Source organism: Camelina sativa, chromosome 11 (assembly GCF_030686135.1).
Source record: "Camelina sativa cultivar CO46 ecotype springtype chromosome 11, ASM3068613v1".
Classification (NCBI taxonomy): Eukaryota; Viridiplantae; Streptophyta; class Magnoliopsida; order Brassicales; family Brassicaceae; genus Camelina; species Camelina sativa.
The window spans coordinates 8989198-9010640 of NC_141890.1; the positions used below are offsets into that span (position 1 = coordinate 8989198).

General features: G+C 33.1%; 2 protein-coding genes across 2 annotated transcripts; both read right to left on the reverse strand.

The window, feature by feature from the left end:
• Window positions 1-11587: 11587 nt before the first annotated feature.
• On the reverse strand, window positions 11588-14024 carry LOC147933780 (cystine lyase CORI3-like). The gene is made up of 7 exons (XM_087472489.1): window positions 13731-14024; window positions 13191-13530; window positions 12872-13090; window positions 12559-12618; window positions 12282-12437; window positions 12088-12181; window positions 11588-11977 (listed from the first exon to the last, which is right to left on the reverse strand). The coding sequence occupies exons 1-7, from the start codon at window positions 13979-13981 to the stop codon at window positions 11835-11837; spliced, it is 1263 nt and encodes a 420-aa protein (XP_087328615.1). The 5' UTR covers window positions 13982-14024; the 3' UTR covers window positions 11588-11834.
• Window positions 14025-17347: 3323 nt separating this feature from the next.
• On the reverse strand, window positions 17348-20157 carry LOC147933781 (putative aminotransferase TAT4). Its single transcript, XM_087472490.1, has 7 exons — window positions 19656-20157; window positions 19100-19439; window positions 18609-18827; window positions 18423-18482; window positions 18173-18328; window positions 17964-18057; window positions 17348-17736 (listed from the first exon to the last, which is right to left on the reverse strand). Exons 1-7 carry the CDS (start codon window positions 19904-19906, stop codon window positions 17600-17602), a joined length of 1257 nt encoding a protein of 418 aa, XP_087328616.1. The 5' UTR covers window positions 19907-20157; the 3' UTR covers window positions 17348-17599.
• Between the last annotated feature and the right edge of the window lie 1286 nt (window positions 20158-21443).

The following is a 21443-nucleotide window of genomic DNA, read 5'->3' on the forward strand; positions in this document are numbered from 1 at the left end:
AACGAATAAAATACTGTATGTCTATAATATGAAGTAGTAAAGTATGATGTGAGGTAAAGAATAAAACATGTGTGTAAAATATGTGAAGAAAGGAATATGTTATGTACAGTAATATATATTTCTTAAGACATGTACTATAGAAACTTAAGCTTATGTATTGAGATAACAACAGAAAGGAAATAATAATGTATCTAGAGACCACCATACATGTTAGAATGTGTGTTTCCTTGTTTCAAGGTGATCACAAAATGTATTATTGGCTTCTAATAAGATTTCAAATAACAAATTCTGAACTTTAAATCGAACCAATAACGATAAATAGAATTATATTTGTTTCATTGATGAGTAAAAAATTAGAAAATACATCGAAAGAATTTCTCAAGGATACATGCATGATTGATGTGAGTGATAACCATTTTATTTATCACAAACACTCATGATTTATTTCGTATCAGCAAACCATCCCATTTATATCTTAACCTCGGATATATTCGGGAAATCGGAGCCATACCACTTCTGTAGGAAGCTTGCTAAGGAAGATTCAAAGGTTTTAGTATATAATCCAGGGGACTGAAATTTTCTTACGATAACTTATACATATACAAATAATTATAGACGTATGTTTGTTTTTATAAAAGACAAATTTAGTTCATTATAATATTATGCCAAATATTTTATTAAGCCATAAATTTTAGTAAAATAATAATTTTGTGATTCTTTAAATAAACCTATTATCATTACAAAATTAATTTGGTGGTCTTAGAGAATTAAAACCTTAAAAAAAGAACATAATAAAATAAAACAATGGTTTAAGAAAGAAAGAAAAAGTAGCCAAAAGAATCCAAACTCTTATTAGTTAAAGTTAAGTATGGAACAAAGCTGAACACATAAAACATGTATACTGAAATGGTTTAGATTAGATTATAACTAGGGATTAATCCGCGCAACTCCCGAGTATATATTTAGCATTTGATAGTTTTTTATAGTAAACTTTGACCAATGAAATGCATAGCTTTTGTAGGTATTTCTATGATCAAAATTTTGAATTTGTCCATTTAGCTGCTTTATAATATGTCCTATTATGTATTGTAAAAATGTTTTCTTCTTTATGGTTTTTTCCTCCTTCTCTTGTGTGTTTGAATTTGTGTTTACTTCTACTGTTACCAACATTTGCATGAGCATACCAAGTCCTTTAAGTACTTAATCCAAGTTAAATTCTGATCCCTTTCTATTAATTGTATCTTTTGCATCTCCTCCATCTTCCAATCTCTCTCTTGCAAAAAGCTCGGGAAATATATATATATATATATATATATATATATATATATATATATATATATATATTCATTGACAAATGCCTAAATTTCCAATAAAAAACGACGAAGAACATTTCTACACAACATGAGCTTTAGACCAGGCCATGCTATATCTGAAACTAATTTTTTCTATACACCCATTAAAGTTTTAAGTTTTTTGACAGAGTGGCCCTCTTTATGGTAAGTTTTGCCACTCGATATATACAGTGATTGAAGCTTGATGCATGAAACTTCGCAAAAAAAAAAAATGATATGTTCTCAAAGTTGGTTCATATATAGAATAAATAACAATTCGTGGTTGTGGATGTCAATTATCTATGCCATAAACATTGGCTTTAATATTTGATCTCGGTTTGTATAATGGATTAACCATTTTGAGAAGGTAACCATTTTGCATCTCCCATGAGTAATCCTTGTTGTAACTACGCTCATCATGTTAAAAAAAAAACAATTTGTTTTACGTAGAAACTCTAGCCTTATAAATTTTTTTGATTCAAATTTGGTAATACTTAAAAGAAAAACACATTTAAAATATGAGACTTCTTTTCATATCTCACTGGCTACGTACAACATCCAGATTGCCATCTAACATCTGATATCTTTACTGAGATTATCTAAGCACAGAAAAAGAATATTACCAGTTTAACATATTTGTATTGGTTTTTCTTTCTTGTCTTTAGTATGCCAGTAGATCTTCATGGATTTGTTTGGAATCATTGAGATAGCTGAAGAATTAGAACAGTGGAAAAACGTTACATAATCAATTAACCTAGTCATCATTGATTAAGTACGTAGAACTGAAAATATTATGAGAAGAAAAAAAAACAAAATAACGATATATCCTCCTTACCTTTGAGGTTTTGGTTGCTTTGTCGATCGAGCCTATGGCACAAATTGTAACTTAGGTAATATCCATGCTTCTTATTCATTCCTCAACTAACATGAATATTAACAAAGCAGCACCGAGAAGGGGTCTTTAATACCCCATTGCCTAACAGTTCAAGAGGATGGGTTCTCTGAAGATTAAATGTTGACAACAAATCATTAAACGAAAACAGAGGAGAGGATACATTAAAACTCCAATTGTCACTTGAGATATCAGGATTGTCCGATTGGGTACTTACTTGTACCATTTGTAGCTCAGCCTCAGTCGTTTTTATCTCTAACGACACACATGTGGCCTCAACGTACGCCTGATGTGCTGAGACCAGCAACGACAAAAGGTAAAAAGAGTGTACTTACGTTATATGAAACGATAAGACAGGAATCAAACGGTTAGTTTAAAGATTTGTATAATTAAAAAAATGAAAGAGATTATGCATGAAACAAAGAGATTGATCTAAGATATACCTTCATTTTAATGGCCGAAAGAAAGGTCCTCCGCTCGAGCGATTGTGGAATTGAAACAACAACGTTCTCCTTTGCAAAGAAGGAGAGTTGCAACAAAAAATTTCAGATCAAAGTAAAACGGTGATAAGATTAGAACAACTACAAGGAAGGAGTTTTGGAAAACAACTATAAGAACAAATGAAGAAACGCGTCAGAAGATAAAGGAGAAGGAGTAAACCCTAAAATCAAGTGAAATTTGTCACAACAAGCAATAGATGTATTGATAGATGAAAGGAGTCGAAAATTTGAAGAAATAAAAGAGGTTTGAGATGTGAAAGTGAAATGTGAGGTTTGAGATGTGAAAGTGAATGTTTGACCTAAATACGAAGCTTTATAGCTGATTGATGGTTTCTCCGTATTTTTGCAGGTACGAAGAGTCGAAGACGTGGAAGAGGAAAAGTTTAATCGGAGAAATGTTAAATTTGTAGATGATGTGTCATATAATTTTTATACCTGAGTGATGATGTGGCAGCTTAAGGAATAAGCTTGAGAATGGTGATGTGCCTTGCATGTGTTCCTTTTATTAGTAGTAATGTCATTCTCACGTTTATTGTTAATATAATCAATATTCAGGAGGGAGAAAAAGTGGCTAACCCTTATCAACGCTTATTGAAGCCGGTCATCATAGCCTAAGAAAAATGATGGATGGGTTTACGTGCCTAGTAAAAGGAAGTGAAATCCATTAAAAAAGATGAGGCTATGGAATGGGAGTGGACATTGTGCCCACTAAGTAAAGTGATGGTTGGATCGTTACAAGTGGTATTAGAGCCGAACTCAAACAAGTGTGGAATCGAGTGGGTTCATACCATTGGGGGTGATGGTCTTGGTGCACAACGAGGACGTTGCGATCTGTTAGTGGGGGTGAATTGTGACATCCCGGTTTGCAGAAAGGTTTAAAAGAATTGATTTGACCACCTATTTCACCAAAATGCATTTATCTTTTCGGTCAAGGATCCTGAGAAAAATCCAGAGTTAGGCGTGCTTAAGCTGGAGTAGTTTCAGGATAGGTAAGTTTCGAGAAAGTGATTGTCGGAACTGTACGAGTAAGGACAAAACACAGGGAAATACTATATGGTGATTAACAGAGGACGGTAAACAAGTCTTTAAAACCTTCTGAACGTAGCAAACCGACCTTCGGATATGGATGGGCTCAAGAAAGTAGATCCATAGACTGGAAGTGGACAAAGAACCCACTAAGCAAAATGACGGTCGGAACATTACACTCAGACACTTTTGATGCTGCCTTTTTTTGCATTTAATAGCATCTTCTTCTTCCTCGACTTCTTTATGTTCCACAACAGAAGCTTCAAACTTTGCAAAACTAACCCACACGGTGCAATGCTTTGTACTGTCCATTATGATATCTCAAAATCAAAGTACGTCTGCCACAAACAATATAGAGTTAAAAAAAGTCTAAGAAATCTTCAATTGTTTAGATGCTTTAGACTAAAAAAAATTAACTTCCATAGCAGCTCGGGCATGTCTAGAGCAGGCTGAGATATTGCAAGTTCAAAAATAGCTCTAGCTCATTCTGTTTCAGCAAGAGACATCTCAAACTCATCATAGTTTCTCCTAGGCCCAAGCATAGCAATAATTAGGTGACCATTCAAGATACCGCTTGTATAACGTATTTCTTGAAAAACTATTTTGCCGAAGAAAAAAAAATCACTGCAGTAAATAAAACACGAGAAATAGTGTCAATCATTTCCAGATTAATCGTCTTCAGGCTTACCTTTATTTCTTGGAAACTCATAGTCGATAATATGGTATTAAAACCCAATTCATGTTGTTCAGTACGATCTACAATTTATTTAATTTAAATCTAGTCTAGACCATTTCCAACAATCATTGGTCTATAAAATTGATGTATCACGTGGAACATTAACACGAACATATAGGACAAAAAAAATATTATATACCTCGAAGATAACCATATCAAACGCAAAATACAACAAAACCACAATAATTTTGACGACTACTCATCAGTATCCCCGACAACGTCGACTCAGATCGGCGTTCGCCCTAGCCGCTCTCTTTCTGGCATTATCCCCAATGTCTCATCTCCCGGCGGCGTCGACTCAGATCAGTATCGCTGGGAAACTGCTATGTCGCTCCCGTGATCTCTTCCTCTACCTAAACTTCCTTTGTTTCTGTTTCGACGGTGAACGCACCAGAGGTTCATCAAGTCCACGCCCAACAAATCCAACCATATTCAGCTTCATCCTCTCCCCCTCCCTCTGTCTTTTTCGGTGGTTTCTCCCAGTGAGGTGATTCTCACGAGTTACCATCCTATCAACGCCAAATCTGAGAATTTGAAATGCTTTCATTACCTTGTGTATCATATTTGTTACAAGCTTCCCTTGAAGTCAATCCCATCATCTCTCTGCTCCTTGGATCTAGATCCCCTCACCAAGCAGCTTGTTTGGTCGCAGTTGGACAGGAGCTCTGTGTTGACGCCGGAGCTGTGCAAAACCTTAACAAGCCGAGACCCAAACTATGCGCTTCACAAACCCAGGTTTGTCTCAAATCTTCAATTGCTTTCCCGTAGCATACCTTGTTGTCGATCTATGTTTTCGATTGTCTGAAGACTGCAGTTGGAACATAGTCACTCATCGTTGCTCTGTTGTTGCAAAGTCTATTTGAAAACCCTGCCATTAGTATTGTTTAGGATCCATACCTCTAACCGCCAAAGACTGTTGAGGACCGGCATTATGACCTCTTCTCTATTGAGAGATGGTTACCGGTTCCTCTTAAGCCTTCATTATCTATTTCAGCTGCGCCCTCAAATGTAACGACTACTACCTTGCAATAGTTGTTCTGAAACTGAAAGAACCAGGAAGTTCGGCATTATGATCTTCTCTCCAAGTAGAGGAGATTACCGAAGCCTTCCTACTTTTCTCTACATATCTTCTTTATGCCCTGAATATTGTCATGTACAAATCTCAAAAGCTAGGAATTATGTTACCCCTTGGCAAAGTCTGAAGAATATCGACATTATGACTATAGCTCATAGAAATGTGGTTACCGAAACTTTTTCAAGAAAGCCATGTTCAACCTTAATCCTTCACTCATCTTCTTCCTTGCCAATGAGCCGATCAAACCATTGTGTCTTTCGGTTATGGAAACCCTCTCAACGTCCCAATGTCAGATTAACATGAACCATCTACCACATCTCCACCTTGTTTGTGAATGTGGCATCGCTGCAACTTGAGGTAGCTTGCGATTTGATGCCTTGATTAAATCTTCAACACCTCTTGGCCTTGACTGTCGACTTATCTATTTTTAAGTTTGTTATCTATGTATTATCAAGCCTTGTCTTTGAAAACTATCAACTTCTGTAGCCTGTTTACGTTGTTTGATTGAATGAAAAAATGACTTGTTTGTTAAAAACAAAAAAAAAACTCATCAGCATTAAAGAAGAAGCAAATATTCCTATGACTCCAATTATTTGAGTTTTCGTCTTTGAGCGAATTGATGTGGAAAACTACAATTATCTTGGTGATGTACGATGTAATGATTTTACTCATCCTTGTTAGTTATTTTCACTAAATATTATTTGTGCCATGAGAAGCTATAAAAATATGTAACTGATGTGACTTAATACTTAATTTAATTAGAGAACATATAAAATTAATGTATAGGTTGAGGTCAAGAACCTCTTTCTTATTAGGAGAAACAAATAACCCCAAAAAATTATTGTAGATAAAGAGAGAAGCTAAAGTTTAGTAGTTTACTATGTCATGTATATATTAGATTCCATGTTTTGTTTCTTATTGCTTTATTTTATTTTGTTTTGGATTTTCTTGAAATAAAAGTGCTCTTGCCTTCAATTAGAAATCCGATTCATCAATCAACATGCTTTTGAATTACACGACACGGCCCATGTTTGTTGAAGATACTTAAGAGATAATTAAAGAGATATACGTATTACAGTAATATTGGTAATTGCACACGAATCCATATCAAACGATCAGAAAACAGAAATTATAGATTTTATATTTTGGAAAGTAGGAATACATTACTGAAGATATTGTGTTGATTGAAGTTTTATAAGGCTTAGAACATGTTATGGATTCTCTACTAAAACAAGACACAACTGACACAGAGGCTGATGCATTATATGATACAAATGCCGGAAGAATTGACATAGAAGATGAAGTATTACTTCACAAAGAGAATGAGGTATTACTTAATACAAATGATTATCATAAAGCAGAAAAGAGAAGGTGTTGAATCAAGAACCTTGCAGTTAGATATATCAGAGGATGTATCAAACGTCTGAAGCAGTTCTTGTACTAGTCCGACATTAATACATGAAGTAGTACAAGAAGCTGAATTGAAAAGTTTGAGTACAAAAGCTTAAGGCCGACTTGGACAAGCCAAGTGGCGGTTGTTGAGCTGGATGAACATCTTGAATGGAAGATTCAAGATGGGATTATGGAGAGAAACTTTCCTATTTGTTGTATAATAGGAAATTCCTATTTGTTGTATAATAGGAAAATTGTCAATCCTAGGGGTTGTGCAATTGTTAATCTCCCAATTCCTATTTGTTGTATAATAGGAAAATTGTCAATACTAGGGATTGGACAATTGATATAAATACCAAGAGGGCGTTTCATGAAGACTTGCGCGCTTCAAGGTATTCTCAAGAGATGCACACAAGATGTGTGGTGTCGCCCCATCAAAAAGATAGAGAGATCTTTTGATGGTTTATTCATCTAGAAGAGAATGATTCGATATCATAGCAATTGTAATTACAATCTTGTTCTAGTGGATTTGTTCTGGATTAGGTCCCGGGGATTTAGGAAAAACCGAACTCCGTTAACAAAGCTTGTGTGTCTTATTTACTTTATGCACATACAATCTCGAAGTCGATCATATACATACTCGAACATATAGAGTTAGCCACAAATATGCGTTTTCAATTACATGGTGATAGGTACACCCATTTTATTTGTAGAACTAGGATTTTACCCGCGGTACACCGCGAAACTAAATTATAAATTATTGTATTTTAAATAATAATTTTTAATTTATTTAGTTTTCAAATTTTCAATTAATTAACTTTTGTCTAATTAATTTAGAATTTTGTTTATAATTTTTTTTCTTCTCACGTTTTATAAAATTTATAACTTTATTACATTAAATTTGTTATTAGATAGAATATAAAATTCTAGATTTGTTTTGTTCTCTAGAATTAAACAGATGTATATGCCTATATAGTATGTGTTAGTGTATATTTTTATGTGTATTTAATTTTTTTTTTTTTTGGAATATTAAGAATGTGTCATAGTATTTGTAATATTCTGTAGTTAATATACTAAATAATTTATAAGTTAATTTTCAAAACTATGATTACAAATCTATAGTATATATGAGATAAACTAACAGTTTTAGTGTTGGTTCTATAGTCCAAACCCGTCATGCTAGGCGGGTCAGACAACATGTTCAAAGATTTTTAATCCATAAAAATTCATCATACGAAACCCGTGAAAGTAAAAATTATTTTTAAATACGTCGAGATCAATGCGTTGAGACCAAAAATCTCGGCCACGGATCCTCCTCCAAGATCAAAAATCAATTTGTTTATTGATTAGGCCGATTGTTTAGGAAATTTGTGTATAGAGAAAATATTGTTGTAAAATTGGAAACTTAATATTAATTAAATTAATTATAAACTTAATATTTAATGCTAAAGAGAGGGATTCCTATTGTTTTGGAAATTTATTTAGGATGGGAATCTTGTTTTCAAAAATAGAAACTTAATATTAATTAATTAAATGAAAAACAAATTAATAATTAATACAAATAGCATGCTTGTAAATAGGTATGAACTTCAGGATTTATTTTATAAATGTCTCCAAAAATGTATATATATATATTGTAGAAATATTGCAAACTGTATGAGAAAACATTACATGGTTGATGATAAGTACACCAATTTTATTAGTAGAAATATAGACATTCCACAAATTTTGATGCGATTTGAGAAGACAACACCGAAAGTTTTTGATGCAATAAAAAATATTAGATATGAGTTATAATAATAATGCAAATTCAAGAATAGACAAACAACACTAAAATCATATGTCACTAAATTTTCTTAAATATTTACATATATATATATATATATATATTAGTTATACTAATGGGACCATGTGTTTATGATTTCTAAAAAAATATTATTTTATTGTTTTATCGATTTTTTTTTTTTTTTTTTTACAATTATCAAACTTTGGACAAGTAATTAAAATTTGTTAATTTATTGAAAATACGAATTTAAAGAATATTAATTTATAGAGGTTTTACTATAGTCTACGCACTAGTAAAAATTTGTTGTATAGTTACAAAAAAATGTGTATGAATAACTTGTTTTTCGTAGCCAAAAGTAAATTGTTACAGATTTGTTACAAAAAAAAAATAGTAATTATTTACTCGTCACAAACTGACCCCTTTATCGCAATTCGACGCAACTTGCTACAGATTAGAGACAGTAAAAACTGTGACAAACCTGCTACTAATTGATACAGTAATCTACGTCGGGTTGAGAGAATTGCCGTCAAACGTATTAATAGCAAATGGTGACAAAACGTGACAAAAATGTTGTGGCTACATACTCACCACAATCTTCAAGGGTGGTTGTCATTAACTTATTACTAATTGGGACAAGAAGTTTGTCGCATAGTTTTCACAGTTAGCTTCGAATATTTTGTAAGAGTTAGCTACGGTGAATTTTGTAAGAGTTCGCATAAATGGTTTTTTTGTATTAAATAATTAATTTGAAAAATATACATGTGTGTATATTTGTTGTATCGACGTTGTGGTTGGGCGGTGATAAGCTTCGCCGGCGACGCGTTTTTCTGGCAGCGGAGGAAAAGGTGAGGGAAACGGGAACGTGTCGGCAAAGAGGAGTACGTTCGAGGCGGAGTATCAGAGATGCGATGGTGGACGATTCAAGATCTGTTGGTGAGAAGTTCGAGATCTGGAGGTTGAGGATGGCGGAAGCTTCGAGATGTGCTGGTGTGAACGACAACGGAAGCTTCAATATATGATGTGGTGAACGACGATAGAAGCTTCGAGGTCTGGTGGGTGGAGCGACGGAAGCTCCGAGATCTGGTGGTGGTGAAGGCAGAAGCTTCGTGATGTAATGCTTTGAGATATGGGGAACAAAGTGAGAGAAGGAGAATCGATTAGCAGAGATGAAAGGTTAACGATGAATGGGTTTAGTTGATTTGTGTTTCTTGTGTCTGAACTGTAAATTGTTAAAAAATGCATAAGCTTGATTCTTGAAGAAACGAGATAAGGAGGAGAGGAAGAGAAAAGAAAAAAATAGAAGGAGGAGATCTGGTCCGTTGGATCTAATTAATCAATGGTAGATGATAAACGAAAGTGCAATCTCTGTCTTTGTGTATTAGCCAATCAGAAGTTTTCTTCTTTAAAATAAATAAAATCCATATATTATTTGTAGCTAAATTACGACAACCATTTTTTGATATGTATTGCTACACGTTAAAATTGTCGCAACAGTTAATAATAATTGATAGCAATACTATAATACGATTAATCTCCATTTTTTTAATTATTATTAAAATATTTACTACATATTGTGACGATATTTTCTGTAGATAATGCGGCTACAATATGATGTGTCATAAATTATGTAGCAAATTTAATACAACATTTTTTTGTAATAATTCATAACTATAAATTATATGTTTATTCACACAAAAGTTAGAAATTAAATTACCTCATAATTTGTTACTAATTAGTCACATTATATAACTATATTTTGCTACAATTATTTCAGTAATAGATATCCCTAACTATTTAAACAGTTTTTACTAGCGACGGACCCTTACAAAAAAATATCAGAATCTACGGCTAAAAAACCATTATCCTAAAAAACATTTACTAAAAATAATAATATCACATAAAAAATTGGACAAACATGGGGTCTAATATATAGGATACGTAGACTATTTCCAACAACTTATCAAATATATATTTTTTAATTTTCTTCATTGTTTTATAAATTTGATGTATCACGTGGAATATTGACACGAACATATATGACAAAAAAGAAAATTATATACTTCGAAGAATGCATGACTATATGTCTATATCAAACACAATACAACAAAAACACAGTAATTCTGTCGATTACTCATCAGCATTAAAGACGAAGCAAAGATTCCTACGACTCCGGAGTCCATTTATTTGAGTCTTCGTCTTTGAGAGAATTGATGAGGAAAACTACAAAGTCTTGGTGATGTACGATGTAATAATTTACTCATCGTTGATAGTTTAGATAAGAGAGAAGCTAAAGTTTAGTAGTTTACTATGTCATATATATATTAGATTGCATGCTTTTTTTTTTTTTTGGATTTTCTTGAAATAAAAGTGCTCTTGTCTACAATTAGAAATCTGATTCAACAATCAACATGCTTTTGAATTACACGATACGACACATGTATGTTGAAGACAGGGGCGGATCTAGTAAGAGACTATTGGGTCAGCTGACCCCACTAATTTTTTTAATATATTTTTAATTATAAATTATAATATGACTCTTTTAAATTTTGTAATTTAATTCCTACAAATTTTTCATTCTGATTTTAACTTCTACAAATTTTGCATTTTTACTACATTTTAGATTAAATTTCTATTTTGATCTTCCTAAAATTGCATTTTTACCCCTATTTTTTAAAAAAAATTTCATTTTAACTTTTTAAATTTTACACTTTTATCCTTTTGCAAAAAAAATTATTTAGACCCCTCTAAAATTTTTTTCTAGCTCCACCACTGGTCGAAAATATTTAAAGATAAAATAAGAGATATACTCCAAAATTGGTAATTGCACACGAATCCATATCAAACGATCATGAAACAGAAATTCTTAATTTTATTTATTTAAAAGTAGGAATGCATTACATGGTTGGTGATAAGTACACCAATTTTATTAGTTGAAATATTGCAAACTAGGAGAAAACATTACATGGTTGGTGATAAGTACACCAATTTTATTTAATACAAGTACGATACGAATGTGTTCAATAAAACACACGTTTATTTTTATAGCATTGACGTCTTTGACTGAAGCAGACTTAGGCAAAGATCCATATTGACCTTTTACTTGACACCATTGCCTGAAGCTTTAATTTTAGTGGCGTGGCGTTCACAGAAGCTCTTCAGTCTTGCAAATGCATCCTCCAAAGCAAAAATATCCATGTCGATAGAATGCCTCGCCCAGTTCTTCAGACCAAAAGCAATCCCTAAACCAATCCAACATGATAACATATATATATGTTGTTATGCGAAAATTGTCTTAAAAGCTAAATTGTTAAATTACCGTGATCAAAGGTAATGAGAAATTAATCAATACCTGGTAAGAGGACAATGCATTCTTCTTTAGCAAGCTTTTCACAGAAATCTTCATCATCTTTAATGTCCGCAAACATTGAAAAGTTCAGCTCGGTCTGGGAGAGAGAAAAAGCATGCATGTAAATATATAACATTGTTTCAAAATATAATACTAACTAGTAACAAGAAGTCCGAAATGTAGTAGTAACAGAATACCCATAAGAAGGTGCAGGCTTCAGTTTGGTGGTAGCAGGTTAGGGCTGGTATGTCTTTGAGCTTGGCAAATGCAAAGTCCGATTTCTCTTTCAGAAAAGCCTGCCTCCTCTCGAAGAACTCTTTAGGAGTTTTCTCCAAGATGGTGGGAACAGCAGCCTATATGATAAAAGTCACAAATTCACTTTAGTATATGCATGCAAAAAAAAAAATAATAATAATATTAATAAATAAACCAACTTTAGGTTACGGTATGCTTCCGAACTAGAAAATCCCATACCTGGATAACAGTTGCTGGTTTATTATCTATCGCCAGAAAATTCTTAAGAGCACTTGTGATCTGTCCATATATAGCAAGATTAGGACAAGGAAAACTACGTATGTGTGGACATTTTCAACTATTAATATGGACCAAATTTATTTATACAATGATAAAATTAACCAATACATTCATAGAGATTTAGTATGTCAATGGCATGTAATCTGATTGTTTGGACGTAAAAAATTTGTTTTTAACTTATAAATATACCGACGATATATATAAAGTAATGGTAGTAATGTTTAAAGAGTGATCCGAAAAAGTGGATTCGGACCTTGTTGGATTGGAAGGCACCATCTAGATCGTGCAGCGCGAGCCAGCCGGTTCGCCATCCGGGTACACTCCATCCCTTCGATAGAGAACCGAGACTGATCACAGGTACGATCGACGAGAATTTCGCCATGGGAACATGGGGATTACTCCCAAACACAGTCCATCTGAAAACTTCGTCAGCAACCACCATTATCCCTAGTTCTCGAGCCAACACAGCCAGCTGATATATAAAGAAATATTCAATAGTTACGTTACACATTATCAAAGATGAGATCATATAAGGTCACGTTGTATAGCTAATTAGAGTATCTGTAAAATACCTGCTTAAGATGAGCTTCAGAGTACGTGTTCCCATTAGGATTGTGTGGGTTGATAATAAGTATCGCACAGGTGTTCTCGTCCACAAGCGAACGTACGCTGTCAAAGTCGATCTCATAGTTCTTTTCACGGAGGAAAGTATATTCACGAACCTCAAAATTATTGTAGATTGCGTGGACCATGTCCCATGGAAAGCCCGGCTTCGGAAGCAAGATGTTGGCTTTCGGTGCAGCCAAGATTTCAATTGCAAGCTCGATGGCTTGTTTGCATCCAACGGTCATAAACACGTCATCTGCAGTCAGTTTCTTCGGAAGATCTCGACTTAGAAACTCTGCAACAGCACTGAGAACAACGGAAGCAAAAAACAATTTGTCATAGAAAATATACAAAGATACATAATAGAGTTAAGGTGAAACTAGAAGTGTTATATATATATGGGGCTAGATCATATTGTAAAACAATTTTTTTGTGGGACAGTTTTTCTTAGGACTTTTCAAGAAAAATATCTTAAATGATCAACGATAATTCGATGTATATATTACCTTTTAGCTGCGGGAAGGCCAATACTTGGAGCATAGGCGTTTCCACTACCGTCAAGGACAGCTTTAACGACTGCCTTCTCAGCGGTATGGCTAGTCTCGGGGGCTTCACTTAGAGGGGGCAAAATGGGTTTTATTTTAGGGTCACAAAGAGCCATGATTCTAGAGGTGTAACTGCCTAGGGTAAAAGTTGAAGCCTTTTTGGCTGCTTCGTTACCAATAAACTGCCAGTTGACGGAAGTATTTTTCGCCATATTTCTTATATTTCTCTTGTTAAGATTTTTGGTTTGGTGATTGTTTTCATCGCTACGAGTGGGATTATATAGTACAAGTTTCGACACTTCAAAAAAAAAAAAACGTAAACACATGATTTTCACGTGCGGAGTATCCAGAAAAAATCTAGAGAGAAACAAATAGTAGTAACTAATCTATGTCGAGTCTCCACGCGTTAGAACGTGGGAAACTTCGATCAAGCTGATTACAAGTATTCTTTTTGTACACTTAGGGTTAAATTTGTATGTTGAGTGATCTCTACGCGTTGGAACGTGTGAGTTTCTTTCGATCAAGGTGATTAGTACACGTAGAATAGAATTATGTATACAAGTCTGCGACACCCTCCGGATCAGGACTCACGAGTATAATCAATAATAGACAATTAATTCAAATGCATATTCACCCATGGACACTTCTTTATGTTTAAAGGTTCCCGAAAATAACAAATGCATTGTATAAATATTTTTTTGTCTTAAACCCTAACATTTGGCAATCAAGACAATCACTCGGGTTTCAAGTCCTTCCCGCTCGTAACTCGTAAGTCCTAAGGTAACAAAGACTGATGAACATGAATGTGTAAAGTAAAATATCAGGAATGTTCCAAGACTATATTTGATATTTGGATACAACAAACGAGCTAATCAGAGAGTGAAATAATTGTGTGAGTTTTAAAGTCTTGCCGATAAATAGACAAAAGGTAGTCGAAGTATTCTCATATTGATAACCAAGTGTCTTTAAGCCTCTATGTAAGAAGACTTTGGATTTTGGATACCGCACCCAAAGGTCCCAATTAAATACATAACAAATAACAAAAGTATTGTATTAAAAAAACACTTCCTCTATTTTGCAAAAAGTGTTATTTTCGAATTTTATTTTTGTTTCACAAAGAATGTCATTTTATATTTTTAATAAATCATTTTATATTTTTAATATATCTTTTACATTATTTTTTTTAATTTTATTCTTAATCTATAATTAATTTAACCTATTAATCACTTATTAAATAAAAACATATATGTATATTTTAATTTATTTTTTTAATTGGGGTGAAATGTGTCTAAATGATATTCTTTGTGAAACAGAAAAAATATTAAAGATCAATCACATACATGATTTAGTTAATATAATATTCTGCTACATAAAATTAGTTAATGTACATATAGATACCCTATAAGATTCATAATACCCCAAAAACCAAAAAAAATTATTTCTTAGCCGTCATCTTTTTTTGCTCAAAAAAAATTATTTCTTAGCTAGAAGATTTAGTCTCTCCTATATAGTACATAGTAAACTTCCCACCACTTATCTTGGTTGCCATTCACGTGATTTCACGTGGGATGTTGAAAAATGAATTGAGAGGACAAAATGAAACAATGCATCTCGTGCCCTGCCTCTACATGTTAAGGTGATGCATCTCGTGCCCTGCCTCTACATGCTAAGGTGATTACAAATGTGAAAATAATACTTTTGTCAACCCAAAGTAGTTTATTTGCCTTAAAATAATTAAACGAGCGATTATGGATAAGACTTAAAAAAAAAAGCTAGGTCTCATGCCAAAAATTGTCCAAACCTTAAATATCGAAATACCACTACAAGATATGTCATTTATACAGATCTGTGAAAAACCAGTTTTATGAAAATTATTTGTTACAACAACCATAAATTTTGATACCATACCAAAAACTAGCTCAAAAATCGACGATTACTTCTTTTATATATTGCTCAGAAATACTTGATTTTTTTAATTATTTACTGATCAATGTCAACAAAATTAATGGAATTCTCTCATTTATCTTACTAATCGAATTCCAAATGAAATCACTTAATTGATAAATCGAGTAAACTCTTGATGGTGATCAAAAATAAAAAAGCAATACTATTGTACTTATATTATCACCATCACATAACTTTTAGTGGAAAATTACTAAAGAAAATTCCAGTTTTGTATTTTTGGCAGGAAAATTGTAGGTTTGGAATTTTGGCGAAAAATTCCGGGTTTGCGTTTTTAGCGGAAAATTACGGTTAACGTTTTTGGCAGGAAAATTACGGGTTCGCATTATTTGTGGGAAATTTACGGGTTTGCGTTTTTTGACCAAAAAAATTTACGGATTTGCATTTTGGTGGAAAAATTGTGGGTTTTAGCGGGAAATTTATGGGTTTGCGTTTTTGGCGGGAAAATTGCAGATTTACGTTTTGGCAGGAAAATTGCGGATTTGCGTTTTGGCGAGAAAACTGCGGGTTTGCGTTTTTGGCGGGAAAATTATAAGTTCAAAATTTTGGTGGGAAATTGCGGGTTTGGAATTTTGGCGGGAAAATTATAAGATGATGATGATGACCCCATGTTGTTGACTATGATATATATTGATATGATGATGGTGATATTAATATGATTATGAAGGTATGATGATGATGATGATGATGATGATAATATGACAATGTTGATGATGATGATAGTATGATGATGATGTTAGTATGATGATGTTAATATGACGATGGTAGGATGATTGTAGGATGATGATAGTATGATGATGATGTTGATGATATTAAGTTGATAATGAAGAAATTGATGGATTAGTGGTTAACTAATAAACCGTTATAACCAAACTCATTTGACTCATGGACTCGTTTAATCATTAATTTATTTAACTCATCAATTCATTAGGATCTAAAATTTTAACTCATTAGAGTTCATGAGTTGAGTTGAATTGACCCATTTTAACACTCTTAATTACAACACATGTAGTTAAAATTGACATATGTTACCATTACGTGAGTAACTTAAAAAGACCAAAGTTTATATAATAATATAATATAAGTAGGTACGTTGTACATATAACGAGAACTGTAGATATTTTGAAACTCATAACAACTTTTTTTTTTTTTTTTTGAATGTCATAACAACTTTTTATCATCTTCTTCCTCGTAACAAACACATGCGCAATTGAGCTGTTCGTGTCGTCGGAATCTCCTTTCTTACTTGTTTTGTTGATAGCTCACGAGAATATAAGAAAAGGCAAAAGATTCGCACGTTGATCCGTATGTTTTTGTTTGTACTATCTGACTAAAAAAATACCCCCACAACACCACCGGCCTCTGTAGATATGAGCCGTGTAAAAATACGATTCTTTAATCATTATTTCTTTTGAACCAAAAGCAAATGAAATCATTATTTCTTTACTTTCTTAAGGATTGAATCAGTGTAACTTAAGCGTCTAGGGATTTAATCAGGTTAAATTTTGGCTGAACCAAACCAAAATCATTATTCACTTTGGCTGTAATCTCTGGTTCAATTTGTTTTGTTGGCTCCTAATAATAATATATAAGGTTCCAGTCCAAATAATAAATTCTGAACTTAAATCGAACCAGTCTATTCAACTGAGAATAAATAGAATTATACTGTAGTTGTTGCGTAGATGAGTAGAATAATTAGAAAATACATGGAAATAATTTCTCAAAGATACATGCTCTTAATGATTGATGTGAGGGATTAAAACACCATTTTATTTATCACAAACTCTTAATGATTTATTATTTCATATCAGCAAACCATCCCCATGATTATATCTTAGCCTCAGATATATTCGAGAAATCGGAAGTCTTTAGTTGACGCCATTAGCTTCAACTATAATGGAATGGCGTTCACAGAAGCTCTTCAATCTTACAAATGCATCCTCTAGTCTCGGAGTCTCCATGTCGATAGAATGCCTCAACCAGTTCTTCTGACCAAATGCAATCCCTAATCCAACACACAATATTTTTTTATTTGATTTTTGTCAACAACATTCATTCAATCGGATTAAAACTGGGTTGTGACACAACAACAAACTCTAGTACGAACCACTAGACTGCATGTTTAATCTATAATTTTTATTTGACAAGTGTTCACAAAAAAAAATAAAAAATAAAAAACAATCTTGTATATTCGTCCTATAGAACGAGAGGTTTTCACAATCAGGGTTTTACCAGGTAAAAGAACGAGGTTTTCTTCCTTAGCAAGCTTCCTACAGAAGTCATGATCGTCTTCAATGTCTACAAAATCCAATGGGTCCAGCTTTGTCTGCGGTATGCCCATCCACACAAGGAGAAGTTGGTTTCAAACTCAAAAATATTGTTAAAAATTAATTAACAGTACATTAAAAAATGTAAAAATAATAGATTAAAAAAATCAATACCCATAAGAAAGTGCATGCTTCAGGTTTCATGTAACAGGTGAGGGTTGGTATGTGCTTGAGCTTTGAATATCCAAATTCCACTTTGTCTTTCAGAAAACTCTGCCTCTTATCGAAGTACTCTTGAGGAGTTTTCTCCAAGATGGTAGGAATAGCCGCCTATATCGAATTCATAATGGAATATCGAATTCATAATATTTCATTTACAATAATTCTAGAGATTAAACAAATTATAATAAAACGCGATCCGAACCTGGATAACAGTTGGTGGTTTAGAACTAATCTCTAGATATTCTTTAGCAGCTTTTAAGACCTGTCCATATAAAAATAAGATATGGCCAAGAAAATGAATTGAATTGATTTTTTTTTTTTTTTAGTGTTAATCTAATATAGAATTATATATAGGAAAAGAATGCATATTGCTGTTTTCCGGACCAACCTTGGAGGTTTTGAAGACACCATTTAGATCGTGCAGTGCAAGCCAGCCGGTTCGCCATCCTGGGACTATCCATCCTTTCGATATGGACCCGACTGTAACTACAGGTACTATCGAGGAGAATTTCCCCATTGGAACAAAGGGATTACTCCCGAACACGGTCCATCTATATACTTCATCCGAAATTACCATTATCCCGAGTTCCCGAGCCAATGTCGCCAGCTGTGATTGATTTAAAAAGTAAAGATTAGCATCTTGATTGCCCAAATATAAAACAATTTATGTTTTCAATATTGCAAATTGTAAATGACATATAAAAATGTGTTTATTTGTTTCTCTGGGTTACGCTTACAACATATGAAAGAAATTTGATTATAACATTAGTTAATTTGAAGACAAAACGTAAACAGTAGCTAGATTTTATGCATGTCTAGTTCATCTAGCTAATCATGTTTCATGTGAACAATTTTGCAAGAGTAAAATTACTTAAATACCTTCTCAAGATGAGCCTTAGTGTAGTAGTTCCCATTAGGGTTATGGGGGTTGATTATAAATATCGCAAACGTGTTCTCATCTACCATCTCTCTAACGCTGTCGAAATCGATCTCAAAGTCTCTTTCGGGGATGACTTCATACCTTCGAACCTCAAGATGTTTGTAAATAGAGTGGACTATGTCCCATGGAAAGCCAGGCCTGGGAAGCAAGATGTTGGCTGTTGGCTTAGCCAGGATTTTGACCGCAAGCTCGATTGCTTGTTTGCACCCAACAGTCATATATACATCATCTCCCGTTAGCTTGTTGTCAAGATCTCGGTTTAAATAATCCGCCACAGCACTGATAAGCATAGAGTTAGGATGAAAAACGGACAAGGATGCCAATTCCGTTGAACCGATTCTATCTAACTTGACTGGCCATAATTTATTCGGGTTAATTCTCAAATAAGTTAAGGACTAACCTAAACCAATCCAAAAGACTAACATATATAGCTCTAACCAACAATACTACAAAAATGTACAGAAAAGTCTAAAATCGTTAACATTCTATATTTACCGTTTCGCAACCGAGAGGCCAATACTAGGGGCGTAGGCGTTTCCTGTGCCGCAGAGGACAGCTTGAACGACTGCCTTTTCGGCAGTATGGCTGGTCTCTGCCTCCTCGCTTAGTGGAGGCAAAATAGGCTTTCCTTGAGGGTCGCACATGCCAAAGATTTCAGAAGAGTAAGTACCTAGAGAGGCTGCAGCGGCCTTTTCAGCTGCATCGCTGCCACTGAACTGCCAATCAACGTATCCGTGGCTAGTCATGTTTCTTATGTTTTATAGCTCTTGATAGATTCTTTTTTGGGTGATTACTCTCATTGCTATTAGTAAGATTATATAGTAAAAGTTTCTACATTTTTCTATTAGAATAAAGCATGAAGTGAAGTGAAGTAAAGAAGTAAAGAATTGATGTTAAGTAAGAGATGTGAAGTAACGAATAAAATACTGTATGTCTATAATATGAAGTAGTAAAGTATGATGTGAGGTAAAGAATAAAACATGTGTGTAAAATATGTGAAGAAAGGAATATGTTATGTACAGTAATATATATTTCTTAAGACATGTACTATAGAAACTTAAGCTTATGTATTGAGATAACAACAGAAAGGAAATAATAATGTATCTAGAGACCACCATACATGTTAGAATGTGTGTTTCCTTGTTTCAAGGTGATCACAAAATGTATTATTGGCTTCTAATAAGATTTCAAATAACAAATTCTGAACTTTAAATCGAACCAATAACGATAAATAGAATTATATTTGTTTCATTGATGAGTAAAAAATTAGAAAATACATCGAAAGAATTTCTCAAGGATACATGCATGATTGATGTGAGTGATAACCATTTTATTTATCACAAACACTCATAATTTATTTCGTATCAGCAAACCATCCCATTTATATCTTAACCTCGGATATATTCGGGAAATCGGAGCCATACCACTTCTGTAGGAAGCTTGCTAAGGAAGATTCAAAGGTTTTAGTATATAATCCAGGGGACTGAAATTTTCTTACGATAACTTATACATATACAAATAATTATAGACGTATGTTTGTTTTTATAAAAGACAAATTTAGTTCATTATAATATTATGCCAAATATTTTATTAAGCCATAAATTTTAGTAAAATAATAATTTTGTGGTTCTTTAAATAAACCTATTATCATTACAAAATTAATTTGGTGGTCTTAGAGAATTAAAACCTTAAAAAAAGAACATAATAAAATAAAACAATGGTTTAAGAAAGAAAGAAAAAGTAGCCAAAAGAATCCAAACTCTTATTAGTTAAAGTTAAGTATGGAACAAAGCTGAACACATAAAACATGTATACTGAAATGGTTTAGATTAGATTATAACTAGGGATTAATCCGCGCAACTCCCGAGTATATATTTAGCATTTGATAGTTTTTTATAGTAAACTTTGACCAATGAAATGCATAGCTTTTGTAGGTATTTCTATGATCAAAATTTTGAATTTGTCCATTTAGCTGCTTTATAATATGTCCTATTATGTATTGTAAAAATGTTTTCTTCTTTATGGTTTTTTCCTCCTTCTCTTGTGTGTTTGAATTTGTGTTTACTTCTACTGTTACCAACATTTGCATGAGCATACCAAGTCCTTTAAGTACTTAATCCAAGTTAAATTCTGATCCCTTTCTATTAATTGTATCTTTTGCATCTCCTCCATCTTCCAATCTCTCTCTTGCAAAAAGCTCGGGAAATATATATATATATATATATATATATATATATATATATATATATTCATTGACAAATGCCTAAATTTCCAATAAAAAAC

Excerpts from the sequence above, each read along its gene's own strand:
- LOC147933780 (XM_087472489.1), bottom strand. The coding sequence starts at position 13,981 with ATGGCGAAAAATACTTCCGTCAACTGGCAGTTTATTGGTAACGAAGCA. Across the intron at positions 12,619-12,871 it reads GTGCCTTCCAATCCAACAAG|ATCACAAGTGCTCTTAAGAA; the intron begins GTCCGAATCCAC and ends ATATATGGACAG. Across the intron at positions 12,182-12,281 it reads AAGCCTGCACCTTCTTATGG|ACCGAGCTGAACTTTTCAAT; the intron begins GTATTCTGTTAC and ends TCTCTCTCCCAG.
- LOC147933781 (XM_087472490.1), bottom strand. The coding sequence starts at position 19,906 with ATGACTAGCCACGGATACGTTGATTGGCAGTTCAGTGGCAGCGATGCA. Across the intron at positions 18,329-18,422 it reads AACCACCAACTGTTATCCAG|GCGGCTATTCCTACCATCTT; the intron begins GTTCGGATCGCG and ends AATTCGATATAG. Across the intron at positions 17,737-17,963 it reads AAACCTCGTTCTTTTACCTG|GGATTGCATTTGGTCAGAAG; the intron begins GTAAAACCCTGA and ends GTGTTGGATTAG.